The sequence below is a fragment of the Nyctibius grandis genome, chromosome 6 (genome assembly GCF_013368605.1).
Source record: "Nyctibius grandis isolate bNycGra1 chromosome 6, bNycGra1.pri, whole genome shotgun sequence".
In the NCBI taxonomy this organism is placed as follows: domain Eukaryota; kingdom Metazoa; phylum Chordata; class Aves; order Nyctibiiformes; family Nyctibiidae; genus Nyctibius; species Nyctibius grandis.
Window position 1 is genome coordinate 9561467 of NC_090663.1, and position 13653 is coordinate 9575119.

At 42.0% G+C, this 13653-nt stretch overlaps 1 protein-coding gene across 1 annotated transcript in view; it reads right to left on the minus strand.

Annotated features, from left to right (window-relative positions):
* Nucleotides 1-13653, minus strand: part of POLN (DNA polymerase nu) — a 110983-nt gene that overhangs the window by 32810 nt on the left and 64520 nt on the right. Inside the window, exon 18 of the mRNA XM_068403540.1 lies at nt 7131-7213. Within this exon, the coding sequence (XP_068259641.1) occupies nt 7131-7213 (83 nt within the window). The remainder of the gene's footprint in view (nt 1-7130; nt 7214-13653) is intronic.

A 13653-nucleotide genomic window follows, 5' to 3' on the forward strand; every position in this document is an offset into this window, starting at 1 on the left:
ACTTTACTTATCTCTATGAAAGAAGATGGATCTGATATACTACAGTCATATTTCAACAAAGCAAATGTTTACCTTTGAGCTTGAATGTTTTACTGAAGTTACTGGATAAAGAATGTACTTAAGAAGTATATAAGAAGTATGCAATTAAGAAATTCTTAGTTATAATTTATACCTATAATGTGGCTGAAATCTCTTTTGTTCACAGAATAACTGTTGCTTGAAGTATAATTTTACTAGATCGGTGTTGAAATCTGCAAACTTTGAGGAGCAGATAAAGAACTTGAAATAAAATTTATATAAACACAAATGTGAATGAAGATCTAAAAAAGGATGGAGATATGGATGGCTGAGTTTAGCTAGAAGTTTTAGATTTGGTGTAGAAGTCACAGAAAAAATTAACCGCTGAAACAATCGGACCAAGTAGCCTGATTTTAAAAAGGCAGTTAGGAGTCTGAGTTCCACAGATTTCAGTCTTAGGTTCCTCAATGTCTGTAAAAATCTGTGTCCAAGTTGTGAGATAAAAGGGTTGGAAAAAGAAAAAACAGAAGTTAAAAGTGTTTCAACGAAGAGAGAAAGGAATAATAGCTTTTGGATAGGTTATAGATGCACTATATATATAATGTTGAATCTAAAAGCATTTATAAGACAAGGTGGAAAAAAGATGAAGACAGTTTTCCAGAGTGTGAAAATAGAAACTAAGAGCTACAGTTTAAACACATTTATAAACCAAACTGTTCCAGTAAAAATAAAACATACATCAACAGTAGTCATATGAGGTTTGAAAGACAGATATATTTATGTCAGCTGCACAGCAACACAAAACCAGCACTGTTGTCTGCAAATAACATAAGCTGAGAGCTGATGTCTCAAGACACCAAAGGGATAGAACAGTTATTGTCACAGTAATACTGTCAAGAAAAATTATCTGGCATTTTTGAAAGAGAGAAGATTTCAGCCACCTAAATGCCATCACTGTCAGTCTGATGTGCATTTTAGAACAATTCTGTAGCATTTTATTCTCAGTCATGCCAGGATCTGCACTGAGCTGCAGGAACACCAGTCTGGACAAGATGCTAGAAGAAGAAATTCACAAGACATCCAGGATGACTCTTGCTGAGCTATTATAGGTCTGTACTTTTATTTGACATCTAATTAATTTGTGTTTCCTGCCTGGGACAGCAAATGACAAATCTATCTGCTAAAGCACATAGTTAACAGCTAGGATACTGCTGTGGCTTCCTCAGAGAACTGTAACATCTAAGTTTGTCCATGTTATCCGTCTAAAGAACTTTTGATATATAGAACAACGTATTTCATAAAATAGAAGGAAAATTAAGCCACAATATCAGTAAGACACAGAATCACAGAATCACAGAATCAACCAGGTTGGAAAGGTGATGGAACAACTGTACCAGTACAAGTTGGGGGCAGACCTGTTGGAGACCAGCGTAGGGGAAAGGGACCTGGGGGTCCTAGTGGACAGCAGGATGACCATGAGCCAGCAGTGTGCCCTTGTGGCCAAGAAGGCCAATGGCATCCTGGGCTGTATTAGAAGGGGTGTGGTCAGCAGGTCGAGAGAGGTTCTCCTCCCCCTCTACTCTGCCCTGGTGAGGCCGCATCTGGAATATTGTGTCCAGTTCTGGGCCCCTCAGTTCAAGAAGGACAGGGAACTGCTAGAGAGAGTCCAGCGCAGAGCCACGAAGATGATTAAGGGAGTGGAACATCTCCCTTATGAGGAGAGGCTGAGGGAGCTGGGTCTCTTTAGCTTAGAGGAGACTGAGGGGTGACCTCATTAATGTTTATAAATATGTAAAGGGCAAGTGTCATGAGGATGGAGCCAGGCTCTTCTCAGTGACATCCCTTGACAGGACAAGGGGCAATGGGTGCAAGCTGGAGCACAGGAGGTTCCACATAAATATGAGGAAAAACTTCTTTACGGTGAGGGTGACTGAACACTGGAACAGGCTGCCCAGAGAGGTTGTGGAGTCTCCTTCTCTGGAGACATTCAAAACCCGCCTGGACGCGTTCCTGTGTGATATGGTCTAGGTAATCCTGGTCCGGCAGGGGGATTGGACTAGATGATCTTTCGAGGTCCCTTCCAATCCCTAACATTATGTGATTCTGTGATTCTGTAACTTGTCCTTGGTGCTGTCTCTAGGCACATCAAGGATAGGGGGATCATTAGGGGCACTCAGCATGGCTTCACCAAGGGGAAGTCATGCTCAACCAACTTGATAGCCTTTTATGAGGACGTAACCAGGTGGATAGATGATGGTAAAGCTGTGGATGTGGTCTATCTCGATTTCAGTAAAGCGTTTGACACTGTCTCCCACAGCATCCTCGCAGCTAAACTGAGGAAGTGTGGTCTGGATGATTGGGTAGTGAGGTGGATTGTGAACTGGCTGAAGGAAAGAAGCCAGAGTGGTGGTCAATGGGACTGAGTCCAGTTGGAGGCCTGTGTCTAGCGGAGTCCCTCAAGGGTCGGTACTGGGACCAGTTCTATTCAATATATTCATTAATGACTTGGATGAGGGAATAGAGTGCACTGTCAGCAAGTTCGCTGATGACACAAAACTGGAAGGAGTGGCTGACACACCGGAAGGCTGCACAGCCATTCAGAGAGACCTAGACAGGCTGGAGAGTTGGGCAGGGAGAAATTTAATGAAATATAACAAGGGCAAGTGTAGAGTCCTGCATCTGGGCAAGAACAACCCCATGTACCAGTACAAGTTGGGGGCAGACCTGTTGGAGACCAGCGTAGGGGAAAGGGACCTGGGGGTCCTAGTGGACAGCAGGGTGACCATGAGCCAGCAGTGTGCCCTTGTGGCCAAGAAGGCCAATGGCATCCTGGGCTGTATTAGAAGGGGTGTGGTCAGCAGGTCAAGAGAGGTTCTCCTCCCCCTCTACTCTGCCCTGGTGAGGCCGCATCTGGAATATTGTGTCCAGTTCTGGGCCCCTCAGTTCAAGAAGGACAGGGAACTGCTAGAGAGAGTCCAGCGCAGAGCCACGAAGATGATTAAGGGAGTGGAACATCTCCCTTATGAGGAGAGGCTGAGGGAGCTGGGCCTCTTTAGCTTAGAGAAGAGGAGACTGAGGGGTGACCTCATTAATGTTTATAAATATGTAAAGGGCAAGTGTCATGAGGATGGAGCCAGGCTCTTCTCAGTGACATCCCTTGACAGGACAAGGGGCAATGGGTGCAAGCTGGAACACAGGAGGTTCCACATAAATATGAGGAAAAACTTCTTTACGGTGAGGGTGACTGAACACTGGAACAGGCTGCCCAGAGAGGTTGTGGAGTCTCTTTCTCTTGAGACATTCAAAACCCGCCTGGACGCGTTCCTGTGTGATATGGTCTAGGCAATCCTGCCCCGGCAGGGGGATTAGACTAGATGATCTTTCGAGGTCCCTTCCAATCTCTAACATTCTGTGATTCTGTGATTCTGTGGAAGAGACCTCTGGGATCATCGAGTCCAACCATTGCCCTGACACCATCCTGTCAACTAGACCATGGCACTAAGTGCCATGTCCAGGCTTTTCTTAAACACATCCAGAGATGGTGACTCCACCACCTCCCTGGGCAGCCCATTCCAATGTCTAATAACCCTTTCTGAAAAGAAATTCTTCCTGATGTCCAACCTGAACCTCCCCTGGCGAAGCTTGAGGCTGTGCCCTCTTGTCCTATCGCTAGTTGCCCGGGAGAAGAGGCCAACTCCCACTTCACTACAACCTCCCTTCCGGTAGGTGTAGACTGCAATAAGGTCACCTCTGAGCCTCCTCTTCTCCAGGCTAAACAACCCCAGCTCCCTCAGCCATTCCTCGTAGGTCAGACCCTCCAGACCCTTCACCAGCTTGGTCGCCCTCCTCTGGACTCGCTCCAACACCTCAACATCTTTCTTGAAGTGCGGGGCCCAGAACTGGACACAGTATTCAAGGTGCGGCCTCACCAGTGCTGAGTACAGAGGGACGATCACTTCCCTAGACCGGCTGGCTACACTATTCCCAATGGAGGCCAGGATGCCATTGGCCTTCTTGGCCACCTGGGCACACTGCTGGCTCATGTTTAGCCGGCTGTCGATCAGCACCCCCAGGTCTCTTTCCACCAGGCCGCTTTCTAACCACTCTTCCCCCAGCCTGTAGCGCTGCATGGGGTTGTTGTGGCCAAAGTGTAAGACCCGGCACTTGTTCTTGTTGAACCTCATGCCGTTGGTCTCGGCCCATCTATCCAACCTGTCCAAATCCCTCTGTAGGGCCTTCCTACCCTCCAGCAGATCGACACTCCCACCCAGCTTGGTGTCATCTGCAAATTTGCTGAGGGTGCACTCAATCCCTACGTCTAGATCATCTATAAATATATTGAACAGCACCGGCCCCAGAACTGAGCCCTGGGGAACACCGCTAGTGACCGGCCGCCAGTTGGACTTTGCCCCATTCACCACCACTCTCTGGGCTCGGCCATCCAGCCAGTTTTTAACCCATTTAAGAGTCCACCCATCCAAGCCTCGGGCAGCCAGTTTGTCCAGGAGGATGCTGTGGAAGACAGTGTCGAATGCCTTACTGAAGTCTAGATAGACTACATCCACAGCCCTGCCCTCATCTACTAAGTGGGTCACTTTGTCATAGAAGGAGACCAGGTTGGTCGAGCAGGACCTGCCTTTCATGAATCCATGTTGGCTGGCCCCGATGCCCCGATTGTCCTGCATGTGCCGTGTAATGTCACTCAGGATGATCTGTTCCATCACCTTGCCTGGCACCGAGGTCAGGCTGACAGGCCTATAGTTCCCTGGATCGTCCTTCCGACCCTTCTTGTAGATGGGTGTTACGTTTGCTAATTTCCAGTCATCTGGAACTTCTCCAGTTAACCAGGACTGCCGGTAGATAATCGAGAGTGGTTTGGCAAGTTCATTTGCCAGTTCCTTCATTACTCTGGGGTGAATCCCATCCGGGCCCATAGCCTTGTGGGTGTCCAACTGGCACAGCAGGTCACTAACTGTCTCCTCCTGGATCCTGGGAGGTTCACACAGCCCCCCCCGTCCCTAACTTCAGGCTCTGGGGGCCAAGTCTCCTGAGGACAACCGGTCTTGACATTAAAGACCGAGGCAAAGAAGGCATTGAGCACCTCTGCCTTTTCCTCATCCCCTGACACTACACTACCCTCCTCATTCAGCAAGTGGTGGAGGCTCTCCTTGACCCTCCTTTTGCTGTTGATGTATTTGTAAAAGCTTTTTTTGTTGTCTTTGACTGTAGCAGCCAAATCGAGCTCTAATTGAGCTTTGGCCCTTCTAATCTTCTCCCTACACGACCTGGCCACGTCCCTATAGACCTCCCAAGTTACCCGACCCTTCTTCCAGAGCAAGTAGGCTCTCTTTTTTTCCTTAAGTTCTAGTCTAAGTTCCCTGTTTAACCAGGCCGGTCTTTTTCCCCTACGGCTTGCCTTCCTACAGACTGGGACAGCCTGCTCCTGAATATTTAACAATTCCCTTTTGAAGCATGTCCAGCCTTCCTGGACTCCTTTGCCCTTCAGGACCAACTCCCAAGGGACTCGGTCCACCAGCCTCTTAAACAGGCTAAAGTCAGCCCGCCGGAAATCTAAGGCAGAAGTTCTGCTCTTGCCCCTCCTTATTTCCCCCACTATCGAAAACTCTAACATTTCATGGTCGCTATTCCCAAGACGGCCACCAACCCTCACATCTCCCACTAGTCCTTCTCTGTTCACAAACAACAGGTCAAGCAGGGCCCCTCCTCTAGTCGGCTCATTTACCACTTGCATGAGGAAGTTGTCCTCCACACATTCTAGGAACCTCCTAGATTGCTTCCTCTCTGCCATGTTGTATTTCCAGCAGACATCCGGCAAGTTGAAGTTGCCCACGAATACAAGGGCCGGCGACCGGGCGGCTTCTGACAGCCGCTTGTAAAACACCTCATCCGCCTGCTCATCCCGGTTGGGTGGTCTATAACAGACTCCCACCGTAATGTCCGCCCTGCCGACCTTCCCCCTGATCTTCACCCATAAACATTCTGACAGTCTGAAAGGTTCTGGGTTCTGCAGTTCCTGGGAAGCAAAGAAGGGAATGTACAGCCCTGTAATTGTGTTAGATCATGTTCCACAATGCAGGAGCATAGGCCATGCGAAGCAACGCTCAGGAGTGGACTAAAGCTTCCCTGAGCACTCTCCCGGAGTTATCCGTGCCAGGGGAACTGTTAGCAGCAGCGTATGAGTTTTAGTGTTCTCTATTCTGTAATATCATCTTTCAGAAATGAAAATATCATTAGTTTCTCTGTTTTTCATTTAAACGCCTTGACATCCCTCTGTGTCAATTCAGGGCTTGTCACAAGAGCTTGCAGGCTGATGATATATATGCATCTGTCTTCCCAGAAAAGGTAATTCTAGGCATGTATGAAGCACAAGGACAGTTGGGCATCATTTAAGAAATGGTAGGCAGTTTTGAAAAGTATGCAGAATGTCTTGACTTATCTAGGACCTGGGCAGGACTTAGGCAGAATGGGTGGCAGTGTGGATTTTTGCACTTTTTCTGCAGTTGTGAAGAAATGGCAGCAAACATTAAGATCTAAAGTAAGGAAACACTTTTATGCTGTGAGTGTGACTGAGCACTGGCACAGGTTGCCCAGGGAGGTTGTGGAGTCTCCATCCTTAAAGACATTCAAAAGCCATCTGGACACGGTCCTGAACAACCTGCCCTGCTTGAGCAGAGGGGCTGGATCTGATGATCTCCAGAGGTCCTTTCCAACCTCAGCCATTCTGTGATTCTATAAATGTGTTTTGAGACAATATTGGAGTTCTTTTAATTTCATAGCAGTAATTCTCATCTCTGTCTATATACTGACAGAATGCAAAGTCCACTGAAAATTAAACTCATTTTAGATAAAGACAAATGCTTCAGTTACATCAGCAGCAAATTAATATAAAATCAGAGTAATCTTTGTATATGTGAATGTGGCTGTAGTAATTTGATAATTTTCATACTAGGTAGATCATTTAATAATCCTTGATTACAAAAAAAAGTAATACTCTGACAAACTTCTATTCAGCTTTAGAAATTCAGTCTACTTATATAAATTATCTATAAAGTATGTATCTAACGCTGCTATTTTTTTCTAAAAATGCCTACCTGCTCCATAAACCACTGAGTAAACTACACGCTTTGCTTGCTCTCTATCAGTGTGTTTCACTTGTTCACTTGGAATCCCCTTCCTAAACAAACAAACAAAAATCACACGTTTTCAGTTAAAACTAATTTAAGTTGTTATTCCCACAGAAAATGTATTTAAATTCAATAACCATTTAATAACTACACACTTGTAAGATATGAACAGAAGCACTTAAGGGCTTTTGTCTTCGGCCAGGAAAGCACAACTTCTTTACAACTTTTGGTGGTGATAGTCCATAGTAAATGAAACTCTCTATTTCAATCTTCATTTTCTTTTCTTTTTAATCAAATTCTTGACTAGGAAAAGTCCTACTACTATATTATTAGTCCTTTAGGTTGAAGAGGATTCAATATTGACCCATAAGAAAAATTAAATCTTTCCAGCAATAGCATTTCTTCAAGACATGATGTATATAGAGACTCAAAGCATAAGTCTGACCTAAAGCTTATTTAAACAAAGGTTATATCAGGGCTTCACTAATAGGAATATCCAACCTTTTATCAAGAATAATGACTGACAAAAGCATGCACTGAATCTCTCCATATGTCTTACAGATCTCCACACTAGAGATGCTTCATAAAACAGCAGCACTGGCTGTTTCTTAACTAGAGAGGGTAGCTAGTTTATTCCTAGCGAAGTATCATCCTTCCAGGTTCCCACTGACTCACCAATTGATGTAAACAGTCCTATGAAAGTCAAGTAGGTGCCACCTACACTTTTACTTATCCAAACGCAGTTTCAGAAAGAATGCTGACATTACTGACAATTGACAACACTGAAGAATATTGATCATTTGGTTTAAATGGAAGCACATTGGAGGAAATCTCGATCATCTGCTCACACGCTGAAAACAAATACCTACACAAATTGTATTTGGAACATAGAGATGAATTGCTATCAGACATACTTGATGACATATGCACAGTTTGTCAATAAATCTCCTCATGAGTCTGTTCATGAAGATTTAGCTGCATTTTTAAAAGCAAAGTTTGCTATGGTTTGTTATGAAAGTGTTTTGCCATGAAAATGCTTCATCATGAAAGTTTTGGCTGACGAGCTTTGAGAAAATGGCATATTTCTGTGTATCTTCTTGAAGAAGAGTCTTTCACTATTATCATGATATTCAAACACCTAGAAAATCAGCAGAGCCACAAATTTTTGCTTGCTTGGCACATACACTGATTTTAGCCAAGCCTATGCACAATGCTGGTACAATCAGGCTCTCTGAATGAGAGGTAGACCTTGAGTGCAATCAGATTTAAGCAAGTCAGATTTAAGCAGTACAGATTTTTTGAAGAGGAAAAATAAAATAATATTATTTCAAACCATCATTAGGCAAACAGTCTTTGGTTTTGCAGAAGCTCACATTGTTTCTTTGAATGCTACTAATTGCTCTAAGATAAAATGGACTTTTCACCACTTGTTTTAGGCTGAGAAATATGAAAACCTGGATAATCTAATACCAGTGTTTTCCATACATAATGAAGACTATTCCCACTTAAGTCAATCATTTTGGTAGTTGGAGACTCTTACAACTTGCCTTCTTAGTTATGCCAGGTCAGAAGTTCATGGCTCTTTTGAATAAAGTAGGTTGAGATTCCCAAATGTACCTGAATAAGCGGACAAAGTGGCAATTGGAGCTAATAAGTGCAGAATTAGGAAACTAGTTATCATTAAGGATTTCCTGAAGCAACCTCTGGCAAAAAGTCTGCAGGGTTTTCCTGAAGAACCTGGCAGAAAGCTATGTATACCCTTAAGAAAGCACCTATCCAGAACCAGGAGGGAAAATAGAATCTGATGAGAGAGTACATCTTATCTGAGGACCTTTCTGAGATGAATAACCAAGACTGAAGAACGCTGAAACTAGGGAAACAACACAAGATGTAATACTGCTTTCCTAATAATGCACAATTTGAACTAGAGGCCTGTAGAAGGCAAGAGACAGGAGTACAGCAACAGAGTTTACTAGCAGATTTACTTAAGTCTGAGACTAGAGACAACTGAGACCCAAAGGGTCAGCAGGAGGTGAGTATGTTAGACGCTCACTTCTCTGAAAAAGAAGGGCTATAACAGAAAGAACACAGTGGGTAAGAACTCATGGAGATCTGTAGAGGAACATACACACTAATCAGAACATGGTACAGCGGAAGGCACAAGACGAGAGTCTTGCTGGGAGGGACTGGTGGTTGTAGAGAAGCTTTAACAGTGAAAGAAGACATTAGAACTTGATTATGTACACAGCAAGACTCACCACTAGGATTTTTAAGGATGATTTTGCATTATCCAAGCTTCAACTTGAACAGGCTGACTGGGAAAAACAGAAAGAGACTTATTGCTGTACTCATGATAGGCAGTGTTAAGAGGAGGATCTGGTGTTTCCATTGTAAGCAATCACAATAAAACCTTGCCTAACACAATTATTGGTGCAGATGTACATGCATCATGCGATCGTGGCAATCACAACAGTCACTTAGCATTTCCTGATCTTTGGTTAGTCATGAAATACTTGAGAAGCAATTAAAATTTCAGAGCTTTATGCCAAATATTTCTTTTAATATAATGCTAAAGACAAAATGGTCAGTCAATACCTAGTGTGTCAGAGTGGGAAACGTGAGCACTTGACAGAGAGGCATTACATCTAGCACTCTGTGTATTTATAAATTTATGTACTGCATTCAAGAATCCGGAATAATGAAGTGTGAAATTGCCATATAACTCACAAGTGCTTGAGCAAACAGAAGTCATTAATCAAAACTATTCCTTTTTTTTTTTTTTCTAATAATGAAAATGTTTTTTTTCTGTTTGTATTGACAATTATTGTTTTCTACCTAGGATGCTTGATTCCTTCAGTAATACAGAGTGGCATTCCTGCAATTTGAGGTGAAAACTATTCCTTTGAACAACAAAATGGCAGGGGAGGAGGGAGGCAATTTCTCAGAAATGCCGCAGCCATGGTAGAAATCCCCAGGGGGCTTTCTTCTTCAGCCTGTTTCCTCTACAAACAAATTGATATTTGTGATAGTTTGTTTTAATGGGTACTGTGAGAAGTGATTTAAAGTTAAAACTTTTATTTTGGCTTTGGACCCATCATGGAATACCATGATATTGAAAAGGAGACATTGTTATCTTCTTACTTGTGTAAGAAATTTTTAATCTACAATCACTAGGCAAGCTACGTAATGCATTAAAATACTCAGTGCTGAATTGTGGTATGATGTAAAATAGATCTATAGTGGAGATGCATTGTTTTTGAATAAACTTGAATCTGAAAGAGGAAGCTGAACGGGCATAAAAAAGCCTCAGCTGCTTGGCGCAGACAGTGACATGGAGGCAGACTTCAGCTCACCCAGTACTGTATGTGAATCTGGAGGAACAGGAAGAACATTAATGCTATGTAATAGAAATTGATGCAGGAAAAAAAGCTCAAGAAAAGAAAGATTTTGCTGCAGGTTTTGTTGTGCAAATAGCACAATTTCTGAAGTCCTGCAGGAAATACATATGCAGTTATTCATTCTAGCACGAAACATATTTTTCCATTTTATGACATCCTTCTCATTACTCTCTCTCTCAAATACACTATTTGTTCAGGTTTGTAATCAATATTATAATCATCTTCAAATTCCTCCTGACTTGCCATCTCCAAATGTGCAATATTTCACCTCCTATATTCCTGTCCTTGCCTGCATACTTGTCTCAGTCTTCCACATCTCTGGTTTTTTTTGTCCTTTACTTTTCTTCATTTATTACTGCTTTGCAAGTACTTTGCTTTACAGTATCTTACTTGACACATATCTATTAGGTAGAATAAAGAATGGACTTCAGGGCTGGAAGACATGTTCAGGTAACAGATCTCGCTATTCTTGGAAGGAGTTAGCAGAGCTAAACAATCTGTAAAGGTCTGTGATGACAGCGAAACAACTCACAGCCGAAAACTGTAGAAAATCTGACAAACAGAGATATACAAACTCTTTAAAAAGGTGGTTCTACCAAGAACTGGGCTGTATGCCTGAAAGGGAACAGCTGCCTAATTCTTATAGGGGAAAAAAATGGAGAAAAATTTCCTAGCGAAACAGTGAAGAAGGATCACATCAAATTATTAGTAAGAAACATACAGTGCAGATATGAAACTTAAAAACAGGTGTATGTAATTTATTACTTTTTCAGAGATAATATCCTGAATATTTTCTATAATTCCTCCAAAACTCACTATATGTTTTCATATATTAATGGGGTCTAATGGACATCTCAAAGAGTCTCTGCTGAATTAAGTCTAAAGTCTTTAAAGGTATGCATACCAAGTTTCTTTATACCCAAGAAAAATATGGCAATCGTATCTATAATTCAAAAAAAAAGCTTAACTATAAACTAACACATTTAATACAGAGTAGAGATATGGATGGATTTATTTTTAACCTGTACAGAATATTAAAAAGAAAGAATTCAAATTTTAGCATACAGAAATGAGCACACACAGCATAGAGTAAATGAACACACAAAAAAAAAAAAATCAAAGAGGCCACAGGGCGTAAAGTTTGAGCAATGCCAAAATAAAACTGAGAACAGGTAGAAATGGAAGGAAATCAGTCTTAGAGTGCGATAAGACACTTCAGCATTTCTGGGAAATGTTGTATGGTGACGGAAGTCATCTGTTTATGTACCGGAAAAGGCAGAACAAACTTCTCAAACACAATATCTGGCAGACATGCGTTGCCTTGATCTGCATTACATTCCAGCCAAGCTAAGCTCAGTCATAATAGCCACAAAGCTCTTGGCTGCTCTCCTGCATCTGCCAATTAATCCAAGTCCTAGCTGTGAGTTGTTGATGTGGGAAATGAGATGGAGTGCCATTAAATTCATTTCTTGCATGGTCATTAATGTCCAATAAATGAGTGAATATAAGAGTGAATACACGTTCATTCATCTGACTGCTTTTACAGCTTTTTTTAATTTCATCAGTGAACTATAAAAATCTCTCATTTTTAATCACCTGTTGCTATTTAATAGCAGATGAGGGCTGCATAATTTGTAAATTTGTGCCTGGAACTTTGTGTTGCCATATGAAACTGGTACAGACAGTTGATGTAACTAGTGACAACTGCAAGCTTTAGAAAAGCTCAGTTTTACAGTGGTATTGCCACTGGGTAGGTCATGTAGGAGGTAAATTCTGGAAGCTTACTTTTTCAATTACATTGGCCTTATTAGATCTAAGGCAAGCAGAATATATACCACAATGTATGTGAGCATCCTAAACATATGGAAAAATTGGCTACACATAACCTAGTCCACTCACTGTTAATGCAATGTGCAAGAATAAGCAATTTTTTGGAAAGCTGTTATTCCATGACTAATGGAAAATGCTGACAAGGCTCAGGCATAAGTTGTTTCAGACATTTTTAAGGTAACATGTGGAAGTGATCTTGGAACAACTTTTGCCTGGCTAATCTCTGTTACAAAATACAGAAAAGGAGAGGGTGGGAAACAGTTTCTCTGAAGCCACTGTAATATCAAAATAGATCACCACTTTTGCCTCATGTGTCAGTCACGAGCCAGGCATAAGGTACATGCAATTAGCCCCTCTAGTTATTTTTATCATACACAGTTTTAATGTATGGTTTGATAAAGAACATCCAGTGAAAACAACATATATAACCACACCTATATGCCTTCTATAACTATAAGGCATTTACACAACAGAAAGCAGCTAGATTGTCTTCCTCATAAGAAGAGCATAGAGACATCAGAACGAAAAACGAAATTTGTCTAGACTGCCCAGAAGAGTGGAAATAAAGTTAATATACTTTTCTAAAAAAAGTAAAGAAGCATCTACGAAGACTGAAAAGCAGATTAACATCTTGTCAGAAGGGAAAGAGCAGGTGAAATATCTAACAGAAAGATAGACTGTTCTGATGTAACCTAAGTATATATTAAGTGTTTTTTTCTTTTATTTCTTTATCTATGTCACTTCTAAACACTTCTCATGCCTGAGTCAGGTGTTGTCAAATGCTTGTATTCACATTTTTATCGTAACGTGGTTTGCATTAAGTGAGATACAAGGTTACACAGTAAAACAAAGAAACTCCTCACCCAAAGATATGCACCAATAAATGAATCAACAAACTAGGGCACTGGGGTATCTTAAGTAGTACATCAGATTTCTCACATTTCCTCCTTATCTAAACGGTAATACACAGGGTCCTCATTTCACGTATATTTATTCCCACCCTGGCATCAGGCCACTGCACATGTTGGTGAATCTCTGGCATGGACATCCCATGTAAATACAGGGGTCATGTACTTAAACACAGAGGGAAGAGGGTCACAACCTCCCACTCAGGGAGTTTCAATTTGTCTTTTATTTAGTTTAGAGGTTTTTATAAAAACTTTTAGTTGCACTCAACTTCTTTGAATGAAAGACTACAGCACTGTCTGCTTGATGTCATCTTTCTTACACTACAGCCAGCTCTACAACATTTGTGTCATTGT